Below are 27,203 nucleotides of genomic sequence, written 5' to 3'. Positions count from 1 at the left end.
TTTTCCCATTTACAAAAACCATCAATATACACTTCATACCATTTTGTGTATAAATTTCAACAAAGCTTTTCACGTTCATTTTTTTCCTTTTATTTTTCGTAACAATTACTGCTATTACAGTTTATTACTCATTGTAAAAAGTCCATTTAGCTTAAGTGACACTTTCGTAACTTTCCTATTTAAGCGGAAAAGTTTGCAAGGTTTGTAAATATATATAATTATAAATAGTTATTAATTTGTTGACATAATTATAAAAATACCAAACAAACTTTATATACACAAAAAAAAATATTTTATTTCTGTTCATTATACGAGACAATCAATCATTTAAAACACATACATCTCATAACTCATACGATATGGTACATTTCAAAATGATTTAACTTTAACGTACATACTGCAAGTATACCTATGTAAATTCGATGCTTTGAAAAATTTGGTATTTTATTTAAAAAAAAAAAAAATTTTAAAAATAGTATTTGATAATATTCTTACAAACTATAAAAATATATCACTATTAATTCAATAGTATAAAATAAATTATAAAGAATTCAAAAAATATATTTCTCCTAACCTTAATCAAATCGATACGCAAGGTTCATAAATAATATTACAACTTCGAGTTTTTTTTTCAATTTTTTCTACCAGAACTTAACTTAATCGTCAGCTTACAAATAAACGCTTAATAAATATAATCACAACAGTTTTCATACGTTTTAAAATATTTATAATTTTAAGCGTGTTCTCAAATTACAAAGTTCTGTATTCATAGGATTTGTTTTTACAATACGTATGTTATATTTTTTGTTACCAGAAAATTAAATTATAAGTCATGTTTTTGTACGTCAAATGTCAATTTATTGGGTAATTAATCAGTGCCCAATGTAAGGGGATTTATCATTTTTGCCAATACATCTTTTTTTGAGATAAAGTACATATTAACTCCACATTTGTGCTATAAATCTAATATAAAACTTGATCAACAATATTATACTTATATATATATGATTATAATCATTTTCTATTCCGTTGATAGTGTGAGAAAGAGAATGTCGTGCCATTAAACGACTAAACTTTTGACTAAATTATACGTCACTGACACTCAGTACATAACATAAAAGTTATATTTTATACAAAACGTGACGTTATTACGAATAATATATAATACAATGTATAGTATGTTATTATAAAGGTCCAAAAATAATACATAGTCGACAATCATCAGTGAATATTAAGATTTTCCCAGCCAACTTATGTACATAGACGTGAAATAATTTATGATTTTTCAGTATTTCAAATATTAATCGTTAATCGTTTAAAAACTCTAAAACAAAGTTAAAAAACGTGGACAAATATTAAAGAAATTATTAAATGTTAACAGCATTATGATCTAGAAATATTTATAATATTACAAACAACCCTTCTTTTTTTACAGCTGCGTTTTATTTTGAAACACTTTTTTTTATTATCGCAACACCGTGTGACCTAACCTTTTTCCTCAGTTTTGAAGGCAGCTGTTGCACATTCGTAATTTAGATATCTATATTAGCCAACTATATAATATTGCTATAATCTACTTATCTATTATTTCCGTTTTATTTAAGTCGAAATATTTTCAATTATTTCTGAAAATTATTAAAATAGAATAAGTACCTTTATAAACTTTTTCACTAATATAATACACTAGCTGTGATTTTGTGTTTATCGAGAATAGCTGTATTAGTCTAAATAGTATACAATACAACACAGATATCTAATCAATAATAACTATTATATTTTCTGTAACGAACAACAACGATAAATATATATATATATATAAATAGAAACGAGAAAAAAATTCGTGAACCTTAAGAAAACAATCCACCCTACAGCGAACTACATGTGTTGAAAAACAAAGTTACAATTCCTCCCCGAGTTTTGAGAAATCTATTTGTACGACTTTTATTGAAAACTTTCCGATAATCTCTCTATAGATGAAAAAGAGAAAGAAAGATTAGTTCATATTATAGGTACCTATAGATAGATTATATAATTACATAATGTCGCGTTTCCGGTATAACTACTGGCAATAGTTATTTAACATTTGTTGTGTGTCGTTACAGGTGGACGGCATGATATGCAATACCGGTCACAGCGTCATGTTCTACCTGGAGAACGGCACCAAGAACCACATAAACATCACCGGTGGACCGCTGTCGTACAAATATCAAGTGTACGAGATACACATACACTACGGTCAGCAGGACGAAATGGGCTCCGAACACTCGATTAATGGTTATTCGTTTCCGGCAGAGGTATAATGTACAAATCAACACGAAATTTACGAACGCGTTTTCGCATTTATCAGCGCGATAATCACACTGCGTTTGACGTGGGACACTTCGCTCAACAATCTATATTTACCGTTTAACACATCACGTAGAACCCGTCACACCAGTCATCGATTTGGCTATTTCACACAACAATATTATTTTTATTAATTTACGCGTACTACACACATTTGACGATTACACGGTTTTTACATACCGTTTCTTAGCGGATCGACGAATCTATTGGTCTTACAATATTGTAATGCGTATTTGTTTTTATTATTATTATTATTATCAGTGTACGCTTTTTATGAGAGAAAATATGGTTATATTTCTGGACTTCTAGGGTGGCTTCAAGTAGAAAATTCGATATACCGGGAAAGTATACACAGTGAAAACACGAATACGTACAGTTTGAGAAAACAAAAATAATTTTTACCAAGTGCTTACTCTCAGTTAAAACGTATCTTACACGAGTTAATGAAACTTTATTCGTATTTCAAGTAGGTTTGACGGTATAATCTATTGTAATATCACGAGTATCACCATGTGCTATATTATTTGACAATATAATGAGCCACTACGCCTGCGGGAAACTGGATGGAATTTATAAGTGTTAGGTACAACGCTCTTTGTTCAGAGCAGCCGATAAGTCGTGACGTTATCGAATAACACGTTTTGTTCGCCGTTCTTCGGCTTAAATCGCGACGTACATTTTTCGTTTAAAATATTTGATTACTTATAAAGTAGATACCTGTTATATTGATCTGCAGCGAATGTAACACGTGTAGTTGTAGGTGTTGGAAACATTAAACATGCCTACTATTATCGAGTGTATCTTATGTTATGTTATTAATGATGACCAAAAATGATTTAGATAATATCACGATAGATAATAATTTATTTAAGTGTTATGTAGATAAAAGATAACAGTTAACACTCCGAGTATGCATCTAGATAATAGTTATGTGATTAAAAATTGAATTTATATAGATAAAAGATGATTTATAACTTAAATTTCGTAAAATAAAATTTGTTTCCATAACTATAAGTATATACGTGATGTGGACACTTGTAAATACGCGTGTTTTAAGTACGATTATCCGTCGACGTTTACAACGATACAACGACCACGAACAGTGTATTTTAATACGATTGCAGCAAAACACACATTATGAACAATAAAAGAACTAAATGATATAAAAATAAAATAAATTAAAGATTATAGAACAACGAATACGCCGCCTTCTATAAACAATGAATTTCAATTGTGTATTCCTTATCAAAATACCAAAAGAACGTACCTATATGCTTATTCCTGCTTTTTCGTTTAAAGTAACGTTGATTCCTGTATTGACATTTCAGCTGCGATGTTCGAGTAATGTTCGTTAAGCATACATATTTTCGGAATTGACAAAACCATGTAGGCACATAAATCAATGAAATATTAAGATATTTCTAGCCTAGGCACGTGTTTCCTCGTGATTACTCGTTTATTTTTCAGACAAAAACTGTACAGGAAACAAAATATTATCTATAAAATATTAAAAAAAAACCGTTCATACTCACAACTTTAGAATTACGACAAATTATTAGTAACATCATACTATTTTAAAGTACATTGCGGTGACCAAATATAATATGATGCTAACAGTAGTTACACTAATATTATGTATTTTAAATATTATACCACCGAAAAAAAAAAAAGTTATAAAATAATGATAATAACATGTCGATGGCTAAAGGGCCAACAATTGTATGTCCAATTTTTATCAAAATCGTTTTATAATTATTCTATTGGATTAATCTGGGTCGTCTTTTTGATTCGGTAAAACACTAAAAGTCAATATTGTAATTAAAACATGTTTTGTTTATACTTTAATTTTTGTGATTTTAGCACAAGTTAGGTTTTTTTAGTGCACACGTATAACAAGTCCTAAATTAGTGAGACATACAATACATATTTTACCCTGGTCTAAATATTAAGCGGACAAATATAACAATTCCGGACTTGTTAATTTTTTCAAAAACAATTCATTCAATTTCGGACATGTAATGTTTTAGATAATATTAAATCTGTTAATCTATTTATAAAAAAATGAATGTGTCCTGACGTATTATTTTTTAGAAGAACTATATATGCTGTTTTAATCATTGATGATACGTCGATACGTTGTAATAATATTATTATTATCGATACAATTTTAATATTATTATCATTTAACGTATGACGCTCGTGTAATGTTTTGTTGTTGTTGTTGTTGTTGTTGTTGTTGTTGTTTCTCCAGTTTTGTGAGTTTCTTCTTTTTTATTTTAATTGGTTAACACTTTATAGTCGATACAATTAATCAAAATACAACATGATAAATAATAATAGGTATTATTATTAATTATTTTATTTATAATAATATATTATACATTTTAAACATTAATTCAACTTTGGTTTGATATCTTGGATTAAGTACCTTGTTTTATTTATTTTTTTTTTAACATACATTTTTGATAATTAAAAGTGAAGTATAATTTTTATATTTTTTATTTTCATTTGTCAACAAAATTTTGTTTTGTATTTTAATGTAAAAATTATACTTTTTAAATTTTTTATTTGTATAAGTTATTATTATACATCCACTGAAGAATTTTTTTTTTAGAATTTGTCAATAAATTAAAATCAATAGAAATTATAACTACGGCCATGTATATTATGTATGGAACTACATTTATATTTATATTTTTAATTTGATGTGGAATAATTTAAAATCTAAAAACTGCTCTCCTGTAAAATTTAGAATTTGTGACATACAACTTTTGGCCTCTTAGCCATCGATGAAATACTTGTCGGATATATCCTAATGTGAGACGTGGTGGCAATAGAAAATATAAAATAATAATATTATATTATACTTTACACTATGTGCGGACTATGACGATTCACCTTCGTGACTTCTAATCTCTCGCTCTCTCATTCGCAACACACGACGTATTTTTGTGCTTAACGCGGTCGTACACGTAGTTTCAACGCAAAGCCGCGATCGTGTGTTTTTGCCCGAGCCCAGTTTATAGGACGGGGTGGTTCCCGAACTTTTTTTTTTTAATTTCACGGCACGCGAAAACCGTTTGTGAAAATTTGCGGCGCGAAGAAAAGTTTCGTGATTTATTTAATACTTTTTGATAGGACACTAAATTGGGCGTGGTATGATAAAGTTTAACGATTCGAAGAACGGTTGGAATCGATTCCGTCCGACGACATATTATTATTATAGCCATTGCTTTCGTACAACATATACTATACATTGTAATATTATCGTGGTCGTAATTTCATATAAGTATTTTATTTTATTTTGCTTACAGCTTCAGATATTCAGTTTCAACTCGCAGCTGTTCGCCAACTACTCGGATGCGGTGCAGAGATCACACGGCATCGTCGTTATATCGTTACTATTACAGGTACAGCAGCAATATACAATTCGTTATTATTATTTTAATAACACGCTACAATACTCGACATCAAATAATTAGAAACTTTGAACTTCTCACCTTTACTAATAAATACAATATTATCATATTATTTTTATAAGATTTAAAAATAATCTAACGAGTTGAAATTAAAATGTTTTGTTTTAGAGATTTTATAGTATATATATATTAATCAATTATACACTATGCATACACAGTGTTGAACAAAAATAATGTAATACTATTAATAGTGATAATATTATCTCTAATAATAATTAGATAGTCTTAATTATTCCTCAGTATGTCACTCGGTAAAATATCTTGTTAGGCTAATGATCGTATATCTACTTAACTTGACTACTTATCTTGAGTTAATTGTTTTCATTAAACTTGCTCACGTTTGTATATTGTGTAATAGAATCGGTCACGAAAAATAAAGTCAGCTCTGAAACGTACTATATCATATTATAAATTATAATATTCATCACGCGCCGGACGCAACGGTGGAATAATGTTTCGCAGTTTATCATGTTGTAACAATAAACGGTGAAAAATCGTTCGGCCCGTCCGTTTGGATGCTTATGTTATTATTATCATAATATTATATCATACAATTCTGAGTGGAAAGCGGTACTTCGCAATGTCGTCGTCCCAAGGCGCGAACGACAGATGGTTATTAAAACTCAAACGGGAATAGACGCTATCAGACGATTATATTTTGTTGACAAATAATTGGTCATCGTGTAAAAATTTGAAAACGTAATTCGTTAAAAAATATTTACCCCAAAAAATGCGTTGGGAAATCAAATAGTCGGAGTATATAATTTTAAGATAAATAATTAAATATTTAAAGATATTTGGAAATGTATTTTATGGAAATAGTATTTATTCAGAAACTTATTTTGTTAGAAAATTCCAAAACCCAATTACATAATAATATACATAATATGTATATTGTATATACATTTCCAACGAAATAATAGCCATGAAAAAAAATGTTCTTGAGAAAATACGATATCAAAAAAATATTGTACACTATAATACAGTTCCAACGACAAATAATATTTCAAATACTTATAATATTTTCCATAAGTTTATGTTTCAAAAATAATTTAATATTTTAAATAAATTATGATTCCAAAGTAACAAATTTTTATAAGAATACAGTTCCAACAATGTATGTTTCTGTTGGAATATTTTTCCACAAAAATACCAATCCAAACAAATAGTTTTCCATCTTTTTTGGCACGCCCTGTCGATTTTGGAAGGTCTATATGCCAAAGATTAGAAAAATCTAGGCAGATAGTTGTATTTTGTGTATTTTGTTAAAAAATAATTTTTCAAAACTCGAAATGTAATAATTTAAGATATATCTTTTTAGAAATTTATTTCATATTTATTTTTAAAAAATATGGTTACTTTTGTGAAAAAAGTTGAAAAATTATTCATTTGTGTTCTTATTTTCGTAAAAAATATCCCATTGAAAATAAATATTATTATAACTATATTAACTACATTTTTCAATAAAAGCATATTATTATTTAATCATAATCCATTTAAAATATATTATATCAGAAACAAATCGATACGGAATTTTAATTGTACGGAAAGTATTGTAAAAATATTTACACAGAGGACGAATAATAATTGTCGTCTATCTTTTTTAAGAACAATAATAGTTTTTTCGAATAAATACTTTCTAATGAATTAAGTCTCCGAAAAATAAACTCTTTTCTGCCAAAATATAATTCAAATCAGTACAATTGCAAATTAATGCATTTCAGAATAAACATTTTCCAAAAGTTCGTATTCTGACCAATTATTTTCCAACAAAATGTAATACTCCGATAAAAATATCTGCGTGCGTTGCATCGATGTGATGTAAAATATTCGAAAAATATTTTTACGTTTGTAACCAAAAACCAACTAAAGACTTAAAATTTCTCAGTTATTTGATACCGTAAAAGTAAATTTTTATTAGATATTATTATACATTTGTTGTTCTTTGATCGTCGAGATCACAGTGTGATTATCGGAGTAGGTAGAATATGAAAATTTACTGTGTAGGAACACATATTATAAAGTATATTATTATTACTAAACACGGTTAATCAAAATTAATCATCCGATGCATTTGGCTTCCCAGATAACTCACCCCGCCATGTTACTACTTTGTTTGGGGATACTATGAAAAAATACTGTGTACGCACTAGTATTATCATCAACCCCTAGGGAAACCATATTATAGACTATATAATATTTTATAGGTATCGTCAAATTAATTTGGAGTATTACCATTTTATTTAATGTATATGTATCATAGGGAATACTCGTATTCTATAATTCTAAACTTTAAATCTAAGTATAATATATTATTTAAGAATTTTAAACAGGATAAATCGTTTTGAATAACACTGTATACCCTATACATGCATTTGGTTTAATAATCATCGGTATTGTGCATACATATTATAGACTATTATTATTGTAATGGGTAAATAGTTTTAACGTTTTCGTGCTCAAAAGCACATAATAAATATATATATATATATATTGTAGAGCAATAGCTTTAATGTACTGAATAATCATCAAATATGCATTTAGAAATATGCACGTTCACGTACTATCCGTAATACAACATAAAAACAGTAATATTAAATGATTTGATAAACGTTTTGTTGCACTATATTGTAAGCTACGTTATATCCACTATAACATTACAGTACTATAAGGAAAATAAGTATTTACGTGATCGTGACAAATTCACAGTATTATATTAAATAATTGTCAATCTTGATTTACGAAAAAATTTACCGAAGTTCTCGATATTTGATAAACATGTATTCAAATTGTCAATAAACTGTGCATTTAAAACCCAAAATGTTATCTTTAAATCCAACAATTAAATATTTTAAGCATTTGAACACAAACGTTGAGAATTGTCATTTGTACTTACTGAGTAGTGAGTACCTATACAAGAAAATTAAACAGAATAAATATGCAAATGCATAATATAATTATTTCTGTAATTATATGTTAAAGCATCATATCTTAATCATAACTGTTGCATTGCTCACAAATTAAACTAAAATATATCTTTATGTTTTACTTGTATTCTTAAATGCGATTTACAATCTAAAGCTCTGGGGGACAATAAGTAAATATGATACAGGATTGTTTACATATCAATTGTTAAACTAAATTAAATAGTTCACAATAAATTACACACAAAACGTGAAAAGTTTGAAGAAAGCAGACACGTAGGTCACGACACTATTTTCGTTTTAACCGGCTTAGAGAATTAACACGAATTGTGGGTAGTAAAATTTCTAAAAAGTGGTTTATAATATAATTTTTGCTTTTTGACATGTTGAAAGAATTTCGTGATCAAAATACATAGTATGGTTAGACGGAGGGCGTTTAATAATTTACGTAGTGTGATGTTTTGAAAGGTTTGTATTTTATTTATATTGGAATTTCTCACATTAGGCTGCAGGCTATACGTCCAAATAACACGTCCACTATTTATTTTTATCTCATTGTCGCCAATATGAGTGGGATAATTTAATTTAGGAAACGAGAGCGCACAGATACCCGTGCGTATCGACCGACCGCCATCACAAGACTGAAAATATGTCTTTAAATGAATTAATTATATTTATCATTAGTTGTTTGTATTCAATAACAAAACATAACATACTGTTATGAGAGCATACTAATATTAAATATTTATATTATATACAATAAAATTATGTTCCAAAGTCCAAACCATCAATATACATATATATGTATATATAGTTATTGTCAAACGACAGATTTAACTTATCATAATAGCTAAAATAAAGTAGTTTTTTGCGATTTATTTTTAAGTCAAATTCGTCGTAATCGCGCGTAAACGTTTCATGCGTTGTGTTGTAACGTTTGTATTATATTTTTCGATTATATCCGATATGGTACAATAAGATGGTTTAAATGTATCACACACAATTAATCAGACAGTCTTTTAACGATATTACACAGACAAGATTTCGTTTAATATCAAAAATACCAATTTAAAATTTAATTAACATCGCTTTTAACTACGAGAAATCCCGTTCGTCTAAATCATTTAGACGAATATTCTATGTGGATGACTTGTGTATTTATTATATTTGTACCCATCGACAGGGCTTTAAATTATTTTTGAAAATCAACAAAAATCATTGAAAATCTCGTAAAAATAAAAAGTAATGAAAAAAATCATAAATTTTTTTTATAATATTCGAAATTTATTTTGAAATTTAAAGAATTAAAATCAATAATTTATAGCAAAATAATAATCGTTTTATACTAGTATATATGTACACACCGATTGACTTTAATATCAATTCATAATAACATCAATCATGTTTATAATATTGTTCATCGTTAGGTTACTATAATATTACGTTTATTTAGGCCTGTTTCACAGTCGAGCATAACGGCACGTATGGAACGTGCGAATTATGGTCCCGCTCGAATAGCTCGTACATGGAAATACAAATTATAAATAAAAATTTAAAAACCATATTTTAGCATGCACACAGTTATATACAGCACGGGTTTATCTCTCAATATTCAGTTCAATACGTCGTCTTATGGATCTTTTTGTCCGGTTACCTTTGATTTATCATCTATCATTTATATAATCATTGAATCCAAGTATAAAAGAACCGAAAACACGATCCGCGACTTACAGTTTTTGATACAAAATTTAACATCCCGTATACATATCATAAAAGTATCTTGTTATTATTGGGCACTAAAAATGCACGGTCATGTTAGACGTCCCCGTGCTCAATGTAAAATATAAATTATTAGCACCGATTAAGTATCATTACTATATTATACTTTAGTATACGTTCTGTTTCGGAATAATATGCGTCTGTACCACATACCATTATTGTCAACTAAGTTTAATGTTCTAGAGCGCGTATAGTGCAAATTCTTGTCGTTTATTGAGCGTTTGTAAAACACTAGCCGCTCGATTATTCTCCGGTTATTGATTCCCTGAAAGGAAATGTATAAAAGATAAAATAGATCCTCCGCGTCACTCAAGTTGCATTGGGTTTAAAGTTCCTTGTTTATTTTTTTTTCAATATTATGCACCACGTGCTACTACACTACTAATCACTTCCACCCCTGTGAGTGTGTACGTATTACCAATGTAGAACAACCCTTCTCTTCTTCATGACAGCACTAAATACCCACCCATGTTGTCATTTAATTTTCTATTAATATTTCTCACCTTCTAAATTAAACGCTATTATTGAATACCAGACAGTAATTTTTATGAATAAATATAATATTTATATTTTATTGTCACCACCAGCACAGTCTTTCGCGGATCCTATTTACATTAACTGCACAGCAGTGTTCGTCTAAAATATCGTGATATTATACATAATTATTTATTTAATCATTTGTATAATATATCACTCCTATATCGACCGCAGTCCAAAACGTATAATTTTACGTCAGCGTAATCGGCCGGCCAGGCGTACAATATCACGTCCCCGATAAATTTATATATATACAAATAAGCGTACAAGTGCAGTGCACATATACATGACTAGTGTGCCAATAGTAGCTGTTATAATATTAATATGGATTGTGCATTTTTGATTTCGCGTGCACCTTTACGGATGACGGGACATATCGGACGACGAAGGGTGACCTGCGGGCGAAAGGGAGTGGGGGACTGGGCTCCGGGCGGCGAATTTGCACAGACAGGACACGCTTAAACCGCCGAACCGGAAATAACGCTTTAAACTATCGGGCCCTTCCGCGCCGCCGACCACCGCCACCCGCTCCTGAAGACCACTTCCGGCTGGTGATCGGTCGATTTTATTTGACCGAAAAAAAAAATTACATAAATAAATATCGACTACACCGACGCCCGCAGATAGTGTATATTGGGATACTATTATTATTATTATTATTATTATTATGTTGCGCGTTAGAATCGATTATCTTTCGGGATGAACATTTTCGAAACCCTGCACACTGTAATCTGATAATTAGCATGGGCACTGCACCTCGACGTGTTGTCCCGCGATTTAACGACGTTCCGATGATAATGACATTTATGCGGCCAATCCACTGCATTAATCGTCGTCAACGATCGCATCATGTCATCGTTTTGAAAGCGGTAGGTACTTACGTTGAATTGTATTTGCTACACGGTACTGTTTTATATCCGACTAAATTAGCTGTCAAAGTTCGCGGCTAGAAAATGTATGGCTCCTCAGCCGTTATATATCGTATTCGATTAACCTATTCCCCGAGCAGTTCAGGAGACGCTACTGCAGATAATAACTACGTTGTGGTCCAATGGAAAATTTTTAATTTTATAAATTTTATATTTTGTTGTTTTCCGGCCATGACACGAGTGACGTTGTATTATAACCGAATCTCGCGCATTGTATTAATCACTCCACTGCTCCGTAAAACGTTGTGTTCCAAATTAAAGTATGTTAAAATGCATACTTAAAAAATCTCATCACAATATAAATTGTATTTGACGTAGGTATATTATGATAGGTACTTCCGTGTGTGTATTATAGTACACATATTTTATCAATGTGAATTAATATTAATTTATTATACAATGCTTCAATATAATGATATTAAGTTTATTGGGTTTCTTCATATAGTTGTTTACATTGTACCTCGAGATATAAATCGGAATCCGAGATACCAACACAATTTAATTGAAAGATCATCACCCGCCAATCGAGTCTAATTTAATTGACTTCCATTGGTATAATTCAAAAATATAATTATACTATCAATATTAAAGGTTAATTTTTATATTATATTATAATGTTTTATTACGATTTCAGACACAAAAACGTAATAAATTCCAATTATATTATAATATATTTTTAATAATCCTTTACCAATATATATTGGTGAAACTAGCGAAAATAATCACAAGGAAGAATTAAAAACTCTCCATACATCTTTTTAAAAAATTAAGCCAATAGAGCTTTATTAAGATTTATTCTTCATCTTTTTAAAACAAATATTAAATAATATAACAGTTATTTTTATTCTAGTATAATTCGTATTTTATTATTAAGTGCATGCCTACGAACGCATTCGAGACTTGTTTCAAGTTTTTATAGCAAATTAAATTCGAATGTATTACCATTTACCAAGTTTTTAAATAGTTACATCATTAGTTAAATTTATCTACGGTGAAGCAGATCACATATATAAAACTCGAAAACAAAATATTACAAATAAGTAAAAATTACAAAATGTCTTATATAAATACGAGTATATTATGTATATTGCTGTTATAGTGTTGGTATTGACATTGATAGTTAGTACGTGTCACGTAACACGTTTTACTAAGTAACGTATATTATTATTATTATTATTATTATTTATTCATTTTAAACTGATATACGAGCTTGGAGGTTAATTTGCCTTGAAAGTGTATGAGTAAATTTCGGGGTGCTAAGCATCTCCACTCTCTCCTATAGTTTCATTTATTACAATATAATTTTACGAACGCTTTAAATTTTACAACGTTGTGTTTTTTACAAAAATCCCATTTTTTATTATAATATACGTGTTTTTTTTTTAATTTGAACACTTCAATTATTATTTTGTGATGAGTAAAAAGAAAAAAAATAATGCAATAGTGATGTGCGTGTGCGATAGTCATTTCCGAGTAGTAAAAAACATTATCTTGATTCTTGACTGATAGGTAGTTTATAAAAACTTTTACTACTTATTGATAAAAAAAAAATAATGAATATAAAGTGTTTTACGTATTTATATAGGTATAACAATACTATTATACGAGTGGGTGCTAATATACATAATTATTTGGAACTATAACTTAATATCGTACGTCGTATTCTGTGTTATTACGATAATATAATACGAATGCGTTGACTGAAGTTTTCAGTACCGACGTGTTGGTACCAATATATCGTACATAATTCCTGTATAAACCCGTGTACCAATTTAGTATTGTTGTGAATCGCTCAGTGGAAATGAAAATGTTATATAGCCCATTAAGCACGACAATTATTCAATTTATAGCTATAAGTTCTAAGCACTTGAGAAACCGAAATTCCCGTGATCTATTAAACGCTACCACACGAGCATTATAACATCGAGACCGAAAGTTTTAACACGATTTTAATATGTTTGTATGTAAAGTGTATTAATATATTTAATATGTGTGTGTGTGTGTGTGTGTGTGTGTGTATGTGTGTGTAATATGTTTTTGTGGATTTAAAAGGATAATAATTTTAACTTTGAAGTTATTAATTTTGTAGAAACAATGTCTTACAAACACATTAAGTCTTTAAGTTTCGGAACTTAAGAACGAAATTATTTATAAAGTTAAATCTAAAATCAACAATAAGCTTAATGCACATTATGCGAGTGCTCATCTGTATTCTATGGGAGATTATTAATTCAACAGATACGTTTTCCATAACTATTTAGCGAAGGAGGAAAAAAAGCGAAACATTACGTTGTTACACTTGACGAATTAAAAAAAAAAAAAAAATGAACAATGAAACAATCCGTTTTGTATTTTACATGTTTCCTATAATAACGACAGAATTTTTTACTATAAGAAATTAAGGACTAAAATGTTATACTTCCTGATAAAAATTATCTTTGAGTCTAACCTAACGTCATTGATATTTTTTTAATTCTAAAAAAAATTTACCTATTCAGATTTATAAATTATGACGTGTAGTATATCTATAGAGTATATTCTGTGTATAGTACGTAGACATAGATCACGAAGAATGGGCAGAATTTATAAATCTCATTGAAACCGTGACTCTCGTGTATTGCGCATATGGGGAGTGACTATTTTTGTATAATTTCAAACGAATATACGAAGGATATTATATTATTAAATTATTGTAATTTTCATAATCTCTAAATAAAGATTATCGCAAACTATTGAGTAGCATACATTCGACGAATTATATAACATTACGAGCCCACAGCACTTCGTAATGTTTATCATCGATAATGGCTCGTGGTTGATGATTTCGCCACATCTCAATTTTCAGGAATTCGCTCGCGCGAACAGAGCTAACTGTAAAATACCACCAACTGTATGAGAATCAATGCTAATAGTTTTCAATGGCAAGAATGTTTATATTACTATTAATACATCGTATTTTTTTTTTCGGCGGAAAGTGAATTGAGCCACTTATACATACTGTTCTCGATGCGTCGTGTTTTGGTGTCTGCGATGTGGTCTATATTAAAAAAAAAAAAAAAAAATTTAAAAAATAAATACTAAATGCGATCAAAATTCATTTTATTTCATAAGTGGTTCGCGTTTACCGTAAAATATCATTGGAACAAATCGTGACTCCCGAAGCTTATACAACGTATAAAGGATATTATTCGTTTTGCACTGTCGTTGTCGATAGTAATTATCAGACCTACCCATATAATATTGTATAGCATTAGCATTTTCGCCGTTATCCGGGTTGTGCAAAACGGACGTATTTTCACGCGTGGGGAGGTAAAGCGTTGGGTAAAAACAATAGAAAATTATAATCTGAATGCCTCTACCACATTGCAATTTAGCGCTATAAAACTAATACTACGCGCGCGCGCGCGCGGGTGTGTGTGTGTGAGTGCGTGCCAAAACAGCAATAATAAAACAACATTGGACGATCAATATAAAAGTTAATTAAAACGAATATGTCATTCATTTATTTAATATTTTGTTGTTTTTTTTTTTTATATTTATATAGCTTGTAAAAAATATAAAACTATAGTGTTATTACGATCGGTCGTGGCTTAGGCCAATATAATAATTAATAGTGACGAAAATACCCGGGTCGAATTCGACTAATTCTGCAGCTCAGCTCGGCAAACAGTTGTAAAATGTTACCTATATTCGCTTTGCGTAATTTATCGTCGTGATAGTACGTTTTTGACATTTTGATAGATCGAATACAAGAATATTGAAGAGAACGTTTTTATTAAAAAGATATCGTGTCTATTTTAAATTAAGATAATTTTGTCTGCGATCCGATTGCGATGGGAAAAAAATGAATTTCTCTTATTAAAATCTATCAAAATATTAAATAATAACATCACTTTACGGTTATAATTAATTCGCGTTGACATAATATCAACGCTCTTATTTTCACATTAGTATTTTTCGTTTTATTTAATGTTATAAGTATTACGCTCTAATATTATGTTAAAAATTCTATATACGTTATACAGTTTCCTAAAATGTATGTAGTCAATGGTTAATGGTTATATTATGTTTACATAATAAGATTGATAATATTATTATTAAAATTAAAAAACGGTATTGTGTTTTGAACAGATACATATTGATGTACATATTTTGCCTATAAATGACGCCGTGCTATTCAACGGCTTAAAAAAAAATCCGATAAAACATAAAAATCGGTGCTCGGCCCAAAAATGAATTATTCATAATCAATTTTAATTTATACGTTAAAAAATTTAAAGGATATTCTGAATGGAAACTTAAGTTGACTGTTTAGAGATCTATTAACTAAAAATCTTTTTATAAAATTAAACTTGTCAATGTTGTCTTAGGTCCTTAAAATTAATATTATAATATATTTTCAAATATTTTATAAATTTTAAACCACAATGTTCATTGTTTTTCATTTTAACTATTATTTACAGAAATTCAATTGAAATAAACTGTGTCAAGAACAGATGATTACACCGTTTTGCTTTTTTTTTTTCCTTTTCAGTGTTTTATTTACATTTGTGTGTAGTCGAGCACGCGTGCGCTCATACCGACAGCCAGAAAAAAAAAACAGTGTCAAATGACCATTACCGTTAATGACTTTTACGCAATAAAAAATAGGACAAGAAAAGGGTTAAAACACACTCTATTAACCCACGCGTTTCGGTTGAATTTAAAGACAAAGTTGTTTTTTTATTAGTCACCCACTTCGGATCTTATCAAAATACGGTAGCCCTCGTGTCGAACAACATCTCCATACATATATATGATATGTGTAGGTAAATTATTATAGTGCGTCTACACAAATATTAGTATTATGTAATACGTGCGTAATCTGAGATGGCGATCGATTCGGTTGTTTTGAAACGCGATGTGTGTTTTTTACCGGACTGGAAACAGTTAAGACGCTAGGAAACACAAAAAGTTTTCAATAAAACCGTACGCGGTGAAAAAACGAGAAACAATAAAAAAAAATCGTCCGGCTTTATGGCCCTGTCTGAAATCGCGTTTTCTCGTGGGACGTGCGAAAAAAATAGGGCGGAAAAACGACTTGGGCGGAGGGTGGCAACGGTTTTAAGTATTCATCGTGTACCTACCCATTCGTTCGATTCCACCACCACCACACAGAAATACAAGACAGATACGTGAGTAATGGCGAACAAATATCGCGCTTGATTCGTGCTGGAAACGTCATGTCGTGGTGTTCGGTCTCATTACCGTTATTATTATTACTCAACAACGGTGGTGGTCTCGTCGCGATTTTTCCAATGCCGCAAAAACGATATCGCGTTTTCATCAAAGGGATGAAGTACAAAACTTCTATTTCATCCTATTTCCATTACGTTACAATAATATGCGTACGTTGTGTTTTATATATCAGACTTGGATTTATTATACAGTATTATCCTCTTGTTTTCCGATCGGGAGCCGGAATTTTGGGTTTTGATACGGGGTCTGTTCCCACGAACGCCGATTTTATCCGAGTCAAATAGAATTTAAACACGATTCAATAATAATAATAATAATAATAAATAACAAATTAAAATGATCAAAATCAAAGTTTTTCAAATGAGAAATTCGTTTTAGTATGTCAACGTTATAAGTATAGGTTTTTATCGGGTCCATCGCAGTCTCCGATTACGACAACCCATATTATTGTCGTTATTAGATTTTCGATGATTATCTCGTATTGGTTGAAATTTTATTGTCGTAATATTATAAATCACGTACGGTAAATATTTTTTGAAAATCCGTCTCTCGACGAAGTCCGGAAATCGCATTTCTCATATGATACCATCCGCAAACGGCAAACATAATAATAACACTATTATCGTTACACAGATATCTAAATCGTAAGTACGTGCGTTAGCTGCGGTCGCCAGTGCAGGACTTTTCTTTATTTAAATGTAAACACGATACTATATCGGAACGTCTAGTATATTATTATCGGCATCGGCGTACATAAATTCACGTAGGTACATGTAGAAGTGTACATATATTCTAACGAATATATAACGAAATTACTCGAATCTGAATAAGACGTAGATAATAGGGTTGTTGGTAGAGCAGGAGATGATCGCGTAGACAACATTTTATGTCTAAAACCATATGAAATTACGAATCACGAGACTAAATGATGTGTTGCAAAATAAATTATCGAAAAATTAATAAGCACTTTGGAGGGTGAATAGTTTTTTAGAAAATTAGAGAAATTTGACTTTTTTGTCTACTGAATATTAACAATCTGATATACAGAGATTTCCCTGAGATCCAAGGTCAGTTGGAAGTTAAATTGTGGTCTTATACATGTAACTTAGTAAGATCAGTATAATAGTTGTTGTATATTAACTATAATAATCTAACAATAACAGAAGATTGTTAATATAACAATAATAATAATAATATTTATTTACGGTATACGTATAATATTCCAATCTACAAATGTATGATGATGGCAGTACATTTATGTATGTGTTACACTAATATAATGAAAACATACAAAGTAAAAACATAAATTAACAATTAAATAGCTAATTAATATAATTTTAATAATTAGATATACTAAGTTAAAAATAATGATTAAAGATTTTCAGGGTTATATTAATAAGTAGATTTTAGAGTATTACTTATTTATTAATAAGTAGACATTAATAGAATAATATGACAAATAGTTTGTATCAATATTAAATAAATAAAATGGATATTTATTTCTAGAATTAATTTTATTTACTCTGAAGTTAATATGTTCTAAAATTCGGAGCAATAAATTCAATGATATGTGTATATAGTAATTTAAAAAGAAATTTTACATTTTAAATCTTTATTTAATGGTACTATTTGAAAAATATTTACTTATATTAATAAATTATAAATGAGGACTTCATTCAAATTAACATTTAAAAGATAAATATCTTAAAAAATTATTTTGGACGCTAAATAAACTACGATTTTGATTAATACTATTTGAATATTATGTTAAAGTAGCATAATCAATATGGTAACGTACTAAAAATAACATTTTTAATGTTCGACTATCATGAAAATCACTAGGTTGTACTTATATAATTATAATCCCAGTTTTATTGTGAATATAATCTACATGATTGCTAAAAGATCATTTTTTATCAAATACAATTTCTAGGTCTTTAGTAATGTTTCTACATAGGTACTAGATTTGTATTATTACATCATAACTGATGTAGAGAAGTTTTTTTATAAGAATACGACATAATAGAAAATCTATCAACATATAAATACATTTCATTATTGTTGCACCATTTATACAAATTATATGTATTAGCTTGAAGTTACACTGTGTCCTCATTCTTTTAAAATATTTTTATGTAGTCAGCTAGTAATAGAAATTTGAGTAATTTAGAACTTTACTAATACTAATAATGAACAAATAGAAAAAGTAAAGGAGATAAATGATCACCGCGGAGAACACTAAATAATATATGAATTGGTTTAGATGAAAAAATGTTGTATCTTACAAACTTGGACACGATTGATTAGAAAGGAGTGAATCGCGAAAGCATAGGATCTATAAATTCATACGATTTTAGCATATAAACTAACAATAAATGGTCAATACAATCGAAAGTTTTTTCAAAATCCGTATAAATCGTAAATTAATCAAAAATCGATTATTTAAAGATACATAAATTATAGTCATGGTCGAAAGCCATGTTGTTCATTTGTAAAAATATACTCACAAGTTATAAATATATTTATCATATTTAAATATATTAGCAATTATAATAATTGTAAGAAAGGTGTTAATTATTATTCGTGTAATAGTATACATCTTGGTAAGACTTAATAATAGTATAAAATCAATAGGTTTAATTCATTGTCACACAATATTGCAATACTTTCCACATGCGTTGTATGCATAATTTTATATCCAATTTGTTTCTTAAAAAACTATCTAAGATACACACTTTTAGATAGTGTTTTATTGTATTTGAATGCATCTGTTAATTTTTTTTTTTTTAATTTCATATTAAATGTAAGTAATCGATGATCACTTATAATTAACTGTTTAATAAATTAAAACGGAATAGTTTTAAAGTATTGATTATTTGTATATATACTATACATATACATATATTTACCATTTTATTTTATTAATAACATAATATAAGCGTAATAATTGTTTTTAACGGTTTTGATTAAAATAATGTTTCTTTATTATTTACTAATTTTATATAGTTACACTTGATAATATAAAGACGAGATTAATTAAAAAACAAAAAATGAAAAAACAATCTCTGACAATAAAATAACAAGACAAAAATAATAAAAATACAAGTAGTAATTTTAAATTTTTACTACTTTAGAGCGCAGAAAATAACATAAAACCCATAATTTAACATTTTTAATGTTTTAAAAACAGAATATTTTGAAATAACTTAAATTAGAATTGAGAGGAACACCCAGTACATGTACCTAAACACATAATACGAGATGTATTATTTGGTATATATATGTATTTATTTTTAGTTCATTGGAATGTACAATCTACATATTTTTGTAATACAATATGCATCATTTTTTTGTTGCTATTAATTTTTGCATACTTTAATCTCGAGAAAAAATGCATTCATTAGCAACACTTTTATGTGTGACATTTTACTTAATATAATGGTATATTATAAAAACGACCATTTTAAAATGTAAAAACATGGAATAAAATTTTTAAATAATATTAAAATATTGATACCTATAATAATATACATACAATAAAAAAATTATTAAATGTTTTAACGAGATAGTTAAATTTATGCGATGAATTCTGCAAAAAATTTTGTCAATTCTGATATTCGGTCTTAATAGACTAACCCATATAATTGAACAATCGTTTTATCCATGAGCCTAACTTGGAAATTTATTGGTGGGGGGGGGGCAAATATATAGTTACATATCAATATATTATTTATTATTATTATATTACTTACTCCTAATTTATTCAAGGGGGAATGTCCCCCTTGCCACCCTCCCCCCGCAGTTTACGTGTATGGTTTTTATCGATATTTAAAAAGATTCAATATTTGAAACGTTTATTATCGAGTATTATTTTTTTATTAAATAAGTAGGTAGGTATTTATTCAATTATCTCAAAGTTCATACCCAGTTTATTTTTGAAAACGAATGAGAATTTAAATGTAAGTAGTTGTTGTTATCAGATATACCTAATGAAATTATACTAATAACATTATATATGTATGCTGTATACAAAATAATGTTTCTGTCTTTTTTTCTTCATTCTCTGTTCTCTATACACCTCAAAATTATTGAATCGTTTTTAGTATTCCTTACATGACGTCTCTATTAACTATAGTATACCTACTTATGTACTCTCGTTGATTAAGGTACATTTTTTAGTCAAAATATTTAAATAAGGGATAATTTCACAATTTATGGTGTTAGAAAAATGTAAGATTATTAACATTGTTGCGCCAGAGAAACCCACTTGAGAACAATTATTTTATTATGACTATCGGTCACAGGTAAATTGCCTACTTTGGTTTTGTTTATTTCCGAGTAATGTCTGGTAACACAGAATGTGTAATATAATTATTACATTAATAGTAAAATAATAAGTGAGGTATTTATACCGAATGAGATTTTTAGATTTGCATACAATGATGTTATGGGTATTACTAGGTAATTCGTACTTTTTTATGTAAAAAAGTAACATAATTTGTTTTAATTTTTCTACTTCAAATCTATTATACGTTCATTAATATATTTTGATAAAATCTCTGTTTGTAATAGTTTTTTAAAAAATAGTTTTTCAATATAATAATATAATATGGTTTTTGTATTAATATTAAATTAACACAAAATAATATATTACCAATTTTATATTATAAGTATACGTATTTTATTAGATATCAGAATAGAATAACATTTATGCGTTAAATTGTTATAATTTGTAAAATTACCAGGTTTCATTGTATTTAAAACTCTGGGGATGCCAGTAAGTACTCTCTCTTTTATATTTGTTTATTGTTAAACGGAAACTATTTTATTTCATTGAATCTTTTAAAACGATTTATTTATAAATTTTAATACAAAAAATAATAAAAAAATCATTTATATAATATAACTTTTAAAGAGTTTTCTTTCTTTCTTTTTCTTTTTTTTTGTTTATAATCGAAAGTGATATTAATAAAGATAGTATCAGAGCTGATAAAAGAAAATAATTAATAAAAAAAATGAAAATATCAAACAAGAATTTACTAAGGACATAATAGGTTATACCAACTGATTTTAGCGATACATGTTTTTAGAACGGATAAAAAATGAAAATTAGTGGACTGCTTATCGAATTTAAATTGAAAACAATTTGTGATCAAATATTGAAAACTATGAATAAAGGTGAATTTTAGTCGATCATTGTTTCTGTATATGTTCGTTTATTGGTCTGGGTATTTATATCTGGAATCTTGCCAAAAAATGTGGACATATTTTTAGGATGTATACGTTGTTTGAAAGAATAAATCGTTTTTAGTAATTAAAAATAAAAACCAAACTAATCGAGAAAATATAATTATTTGATTAATTTCGAAACCCATTCGTTTTTAAAGTATAACATATTTAGTAATACGTGAGATGTAAAACGTTCGTCGAGTTTTCTTTTTTTTTATTCGCAGAACCAAACTGTTTAGCATGTTACGCCATCCTAAAACTCAACATGTGGATGTATGAATATCCGAATATCAAATATTTCATAAAGGTAACGAAAAAAAACTGATGAAAAACAATAAAAAATGTCTCGCGACATCAGAAGGAGTAGTATTTCTTTCGAAGGCTTTTATTCTTTGACGCAGTCTCAAAAATAATATAACAATGAACACGAGTGTCCTTGCACGTAACTTACAATGTTACGAGATCAAATAGACTTGAAATGTTTTATCAAAATGACTTTTACTACCATTAGCGCAATGATTTTTCTATGAAATTCTGATTTAAGACAGAAAAAAAACCGTACGACGCACAAAATATAGATTTGACCAGATTATACTTTGAACTTACAGGAAATTATTTACAAAACTTGTTTGATTTATCTATATAATTAACCATGTATATATATTATGTTATTATCGTGTATGCGATACAATTTCACACATACTTTTATGTCAATAATGTATAAAACCTCGAAAAACCGGAATTCAGTTATTAACCATATAATAACGATTTTTTTCGTCGTCATTTTCGCATAGCCGTGAGCACAAATTCAGCGACTGCATACACCCCGACTTACTGCGAGTAAATTTTCAATACAAAATATTATTTTACTTGTACATTAAGAAATTGAAAAAAAAAAACAGTATAATTCTCTATTCGTCGTCTTTTAATACACGGTTGTTTGTTATAACTGAGTAGCGGTGTGTTGGACAAGATTATTTATTTGAAATAATAAAAACTAAGAGAAATGATAGAGCAGTTTACTCGAAATTCCGTTGTAATATAATTATTCTATTTTAATTTCCATTGTTAATTAATTTGTATATAATATTATAATAGTGATATATTGTATAAACGTTTCTTTTGTACTCGATTTGAGGTAGGTAATAACATTTACGCACAACTATAAACTGTCGAGTTGGATCGTAAGAGGTCGGTTATATACGAATAAATATGAACACTGAATTTTGGAAATTCGACGAAAAAGTTTACTATTATTATAGAGAATCAGTGGTCCGGCGTTATGTATAATAAGATTAAGATAATACGGAAAAATCATCATAAAAACCGGTGTTCCAACACCACGTTAGTATTATTTACTAGTTTACTATCGACATTCAAATGATTGTAATTGTTACCAAATGTGTACAGTATATGCATACAAATGTGCATTATTATTAATATTATAGGCATATGCACGAAATTTAATTCCATGACATCAAAATTTAACCATACGAACTATCAAAACTGAATATTTAATCAATCTATGGTTTCGTAGACGAAATTGCACATTCCGCTGTCGTAATCAGTAATTTGAACTGTTTGGACCCCCACTCGTCTTCCCACCATTTGAATTGGTACATATGTACCGACCTGTTGATTTAAGTATTTAAAATCGAAATTGCGGTGTAGACATTCTATAAATAATGATATTATTAATAGTTTAAGCTACACTAAACCATACACCATACACATACGACGCTCAATCTGTTCCAAGCGTGTCGGGGTCATCGCAGACAGTGACTATATTTTTCTTGATTGATATCTTTAAATGAAGAGATCACGATATTTTGAATAAAAAAAAAAAATACAATACAATATAAGCTAGACGTCTAGCTAGACATATAAATAATATGTATTCGACAATAGATTTCAAAATTCCATTGGACATTGTCACCCTTGTAATAGTACAAACGTTTTAAATTTAAATTAAAGTCGTCATATTGTTCTATGGCTTCAGACGTTAGACGTAAAATGATTAAAAAAAAATCAATTGAAAAACAATGATACGACTGGTTGTTCACTTTAAATTAATTCCATTAATACCGTTTACATCCTGATTACGTTTGTACATAATTAAGTAATCCTGCAATTCCCATTTCAGACAAAATCTGCAACAACTTTTAATTGATAGTTAAACAATTAGAAATTGTTTTTATAAAACCAAACATTATTTTGAAACGAAATAGTATACCGTTTTTTTTAATACGGGTCAACTAAATTTTTTAATTTTTTTTTTTTTATTTTAAACCCTCTAGCTTAACAGTTATATAATAAATAAAAATAAATATAAGGATCAACTAAATTATAATAATTTATAAATCTTAGCAAAAATAATAACCCTTAACTGAAAATAAAAATATTATTTCTATCATTAAAAATTTGGTATTTTTCTTTTTTAAAAATGTGATATTTTTGTTATTTAATATTATCGATGTATATAAATTGTAAATACTTCTATATAAAAAAAAAAAGAAAGTAAAATGAAACTATATAGTCCATGCAATTAAATTGAAAAAATCTCAACATGAACAACAAACATTTACCGTTTGACCGTTTGAAATATAAACTTGTTAAATAGAGTAGTGAACGTACATATATTATATATTGTATATTATACATATTTAACGTTTGATTTTACAATGATGATGTTTAACCTTTTTGGGAAATAATACATTGATTTTCATCTTTTATGGAGGTCGCTAATTAGATTTAGTTGTTAATTTGGATGGTCAAAACTCAAAAGTAAAAAATTTAAAGTCCTTTTTAAAATAGCCACCAAAAATGAGGGAAAAAGTGAATTTTTATGCAAAACCAGTTTTCAACCAAATCTTGGGTTTTTGATAGTATAACAAAGCGAATAACCACTAATCATAATCACTCGAAATGTTTATATTATAATTTAACAGATGATGTAAAATTATAAAATATATTGATTCTTTTTGTTTTATATTATATAATTTTTTTTTTTTTTCTATAAATGTGAATAAAACATTTTTTACTCTATAAAAAAACTTAAAAATTTAATATTTTAAGTTATCATGAGTGCTATTTAAAAATATTAAAATAATATTTGTATATTTATTTAAACGAAAAATATAAATTTTAATTTAAATATTGTATTTATAGCTTCTCGAAACTGTTATTACATTTTATTATACTTCAACGAACGCAATGACATTTTCAAACGAAATGTCCAGACAAAAAATAATAATTCGTCCTTCCGTATCAAGTAAATAGTAAAACAAATAACTTTAATTATTAATAAAAATTTACCTTAAAATATACTTAGGACTGTTCTTACAATGTCCGATCAAGTTTCGGTTAAGACTAACCGGCAGAATTCTATCGGTTAACACATAAGAAATTCTGCCGGTTAGCGTTATCAGACACTAACTGGACATCGTAAGAACGGCCCTTAGTAATACAAGCAGACAGATCGTATTCGCTCAAAATCGTTTTTCGTATGCAATATGATTTTCGTATCATTGAATTTATATTTAACATAATATTATACGTTACACTGAATCACTAAATACGGAGGTACACTCAACACCCATTAAACAGCAGAGCGGTCCAACTCATATTGCTGTTTACATGTGAACATGTAAACTAACTTACAAACGATAAATGCTTACAAAATCGTGTATATATATATATATATATGACGTATTTGTTGATATCTCTCCGAGTGTGACCCCTCTCGTTATATTATATAGGAGCCTCCATAATAACGATGAAAATATATTTCATAATTATGACAAACGAAAAATCTCCGTACAGACTTCGCTGAATTCATAATATATTAAATTCATTTTTCGGTTTTGTGTATTGTATAATTATTATGATTATTCGAGATAAAATTAATGCGAAAGCGTGTGATTTGTCAAAACATGGACATCGTTTATATGCTGCGTATTCAAGACACACTACACGGAGTCCGTATACGTGACAAAAGTGACGAGACTCGGGAACCGCGTATAATATATTAAAACGATATGCTGCGGACGAAAAACACGGAAAAACAAATAATACGAAAAACAATATTATATTGTATTAAACGCTTTTATTTCGATTGCGCATAGTACGTATTAAACAGCGTGTTTTCTGATATTCCCATAGGGTGAACGCGAAAAAAAAATGATTAAACGGCTTAGTATGTCCTTTTGTGATAAGTAAACGGCAAAAACTATCAAAAGAATTATAATAATGCATAGAAACGTACGATACGTTTGTTAATAAAATTGTTTTAACGTGACTTTTGACTGCAGTGCAAAATAAATTATGTCATAACTATAAAAGCTCGGACTTGATGCATTTTTTTTTTTTTTTTGGAACTTTTTAGACAATACTATACTGGCCACAGACGCATTTCATTAGCATGTGAATCTGAACAACTAATTTTTATTTTACATTTTGCATGTGTTTATTACTCTTTAAGTCGTTCTTCCACATTTTTAGTCATTTTTACTGATTTCACATTAGTTTACATCTTATTGTTTCTTGTCGACTATTATGCCGATAACTTTGAAATTACCACGGACTAAGATTAGTGCCCACCCGATTCTATCTCACCGATTACAGTCGTCGTTTTCGTGTTATAGTGAATATTATTGTACCTAAATTTTATTATTTTTTCGTAATATTTTCGAAATGCCGAAAATTAAAACGTCGGTTAGTGCTCGTCTACGTCTACTATATAA

At 28.3% G+C, this 27,203-nt stretch overlaps 1 protein-coding gene across 2 annotated transcripts in view; it reads left to right on the top strand.

The window, feature by feature from the left end:
• Positions 1-27,203, top strand: part of LOC113556124 (carbonic anhydrase-related protein 10) — a 203,089-nt gene that overhangs the window by 150,527 nt on the left and 25,359 nt on the right. For both annotated transcript variants that reach the window (XM_026960891.1, XM_026960890.1), the window contains exons 5-6: positions 2,103-2,294; positions 5,661-5,756. In XM_026960891.1, coding sequence (XP_026816692.1) covers positions 2,103-2,294; positions 5,661-5,756 — 288 coding nt within the window. The remainder of the gene's footprint in view (positions 1-2,102; positions 2,295-5,660; positions 5,757-27,203) is intronic.

This window comes from Rhopalosiphum maidis, chromosome 3, assembly GCF_003676215.2.
Source record: "Rhopalosiphum maidis isolate BTI-1 chromosome 3, ASM367621v3, whole genome shotgun sequence".
Taxonomy (NCBI): Eukaryota; Metazoa; Arthropoda; class Insecta; order Hemiptera; family Aphididae; genus Rhopalosiphum; species Rhopalosiphum maidis.
The sequence above is the reverse complement of the archived record's forward strand: the minus strand, read 5'-3'. Positions and strand labels throughout refer to the sequence as shown.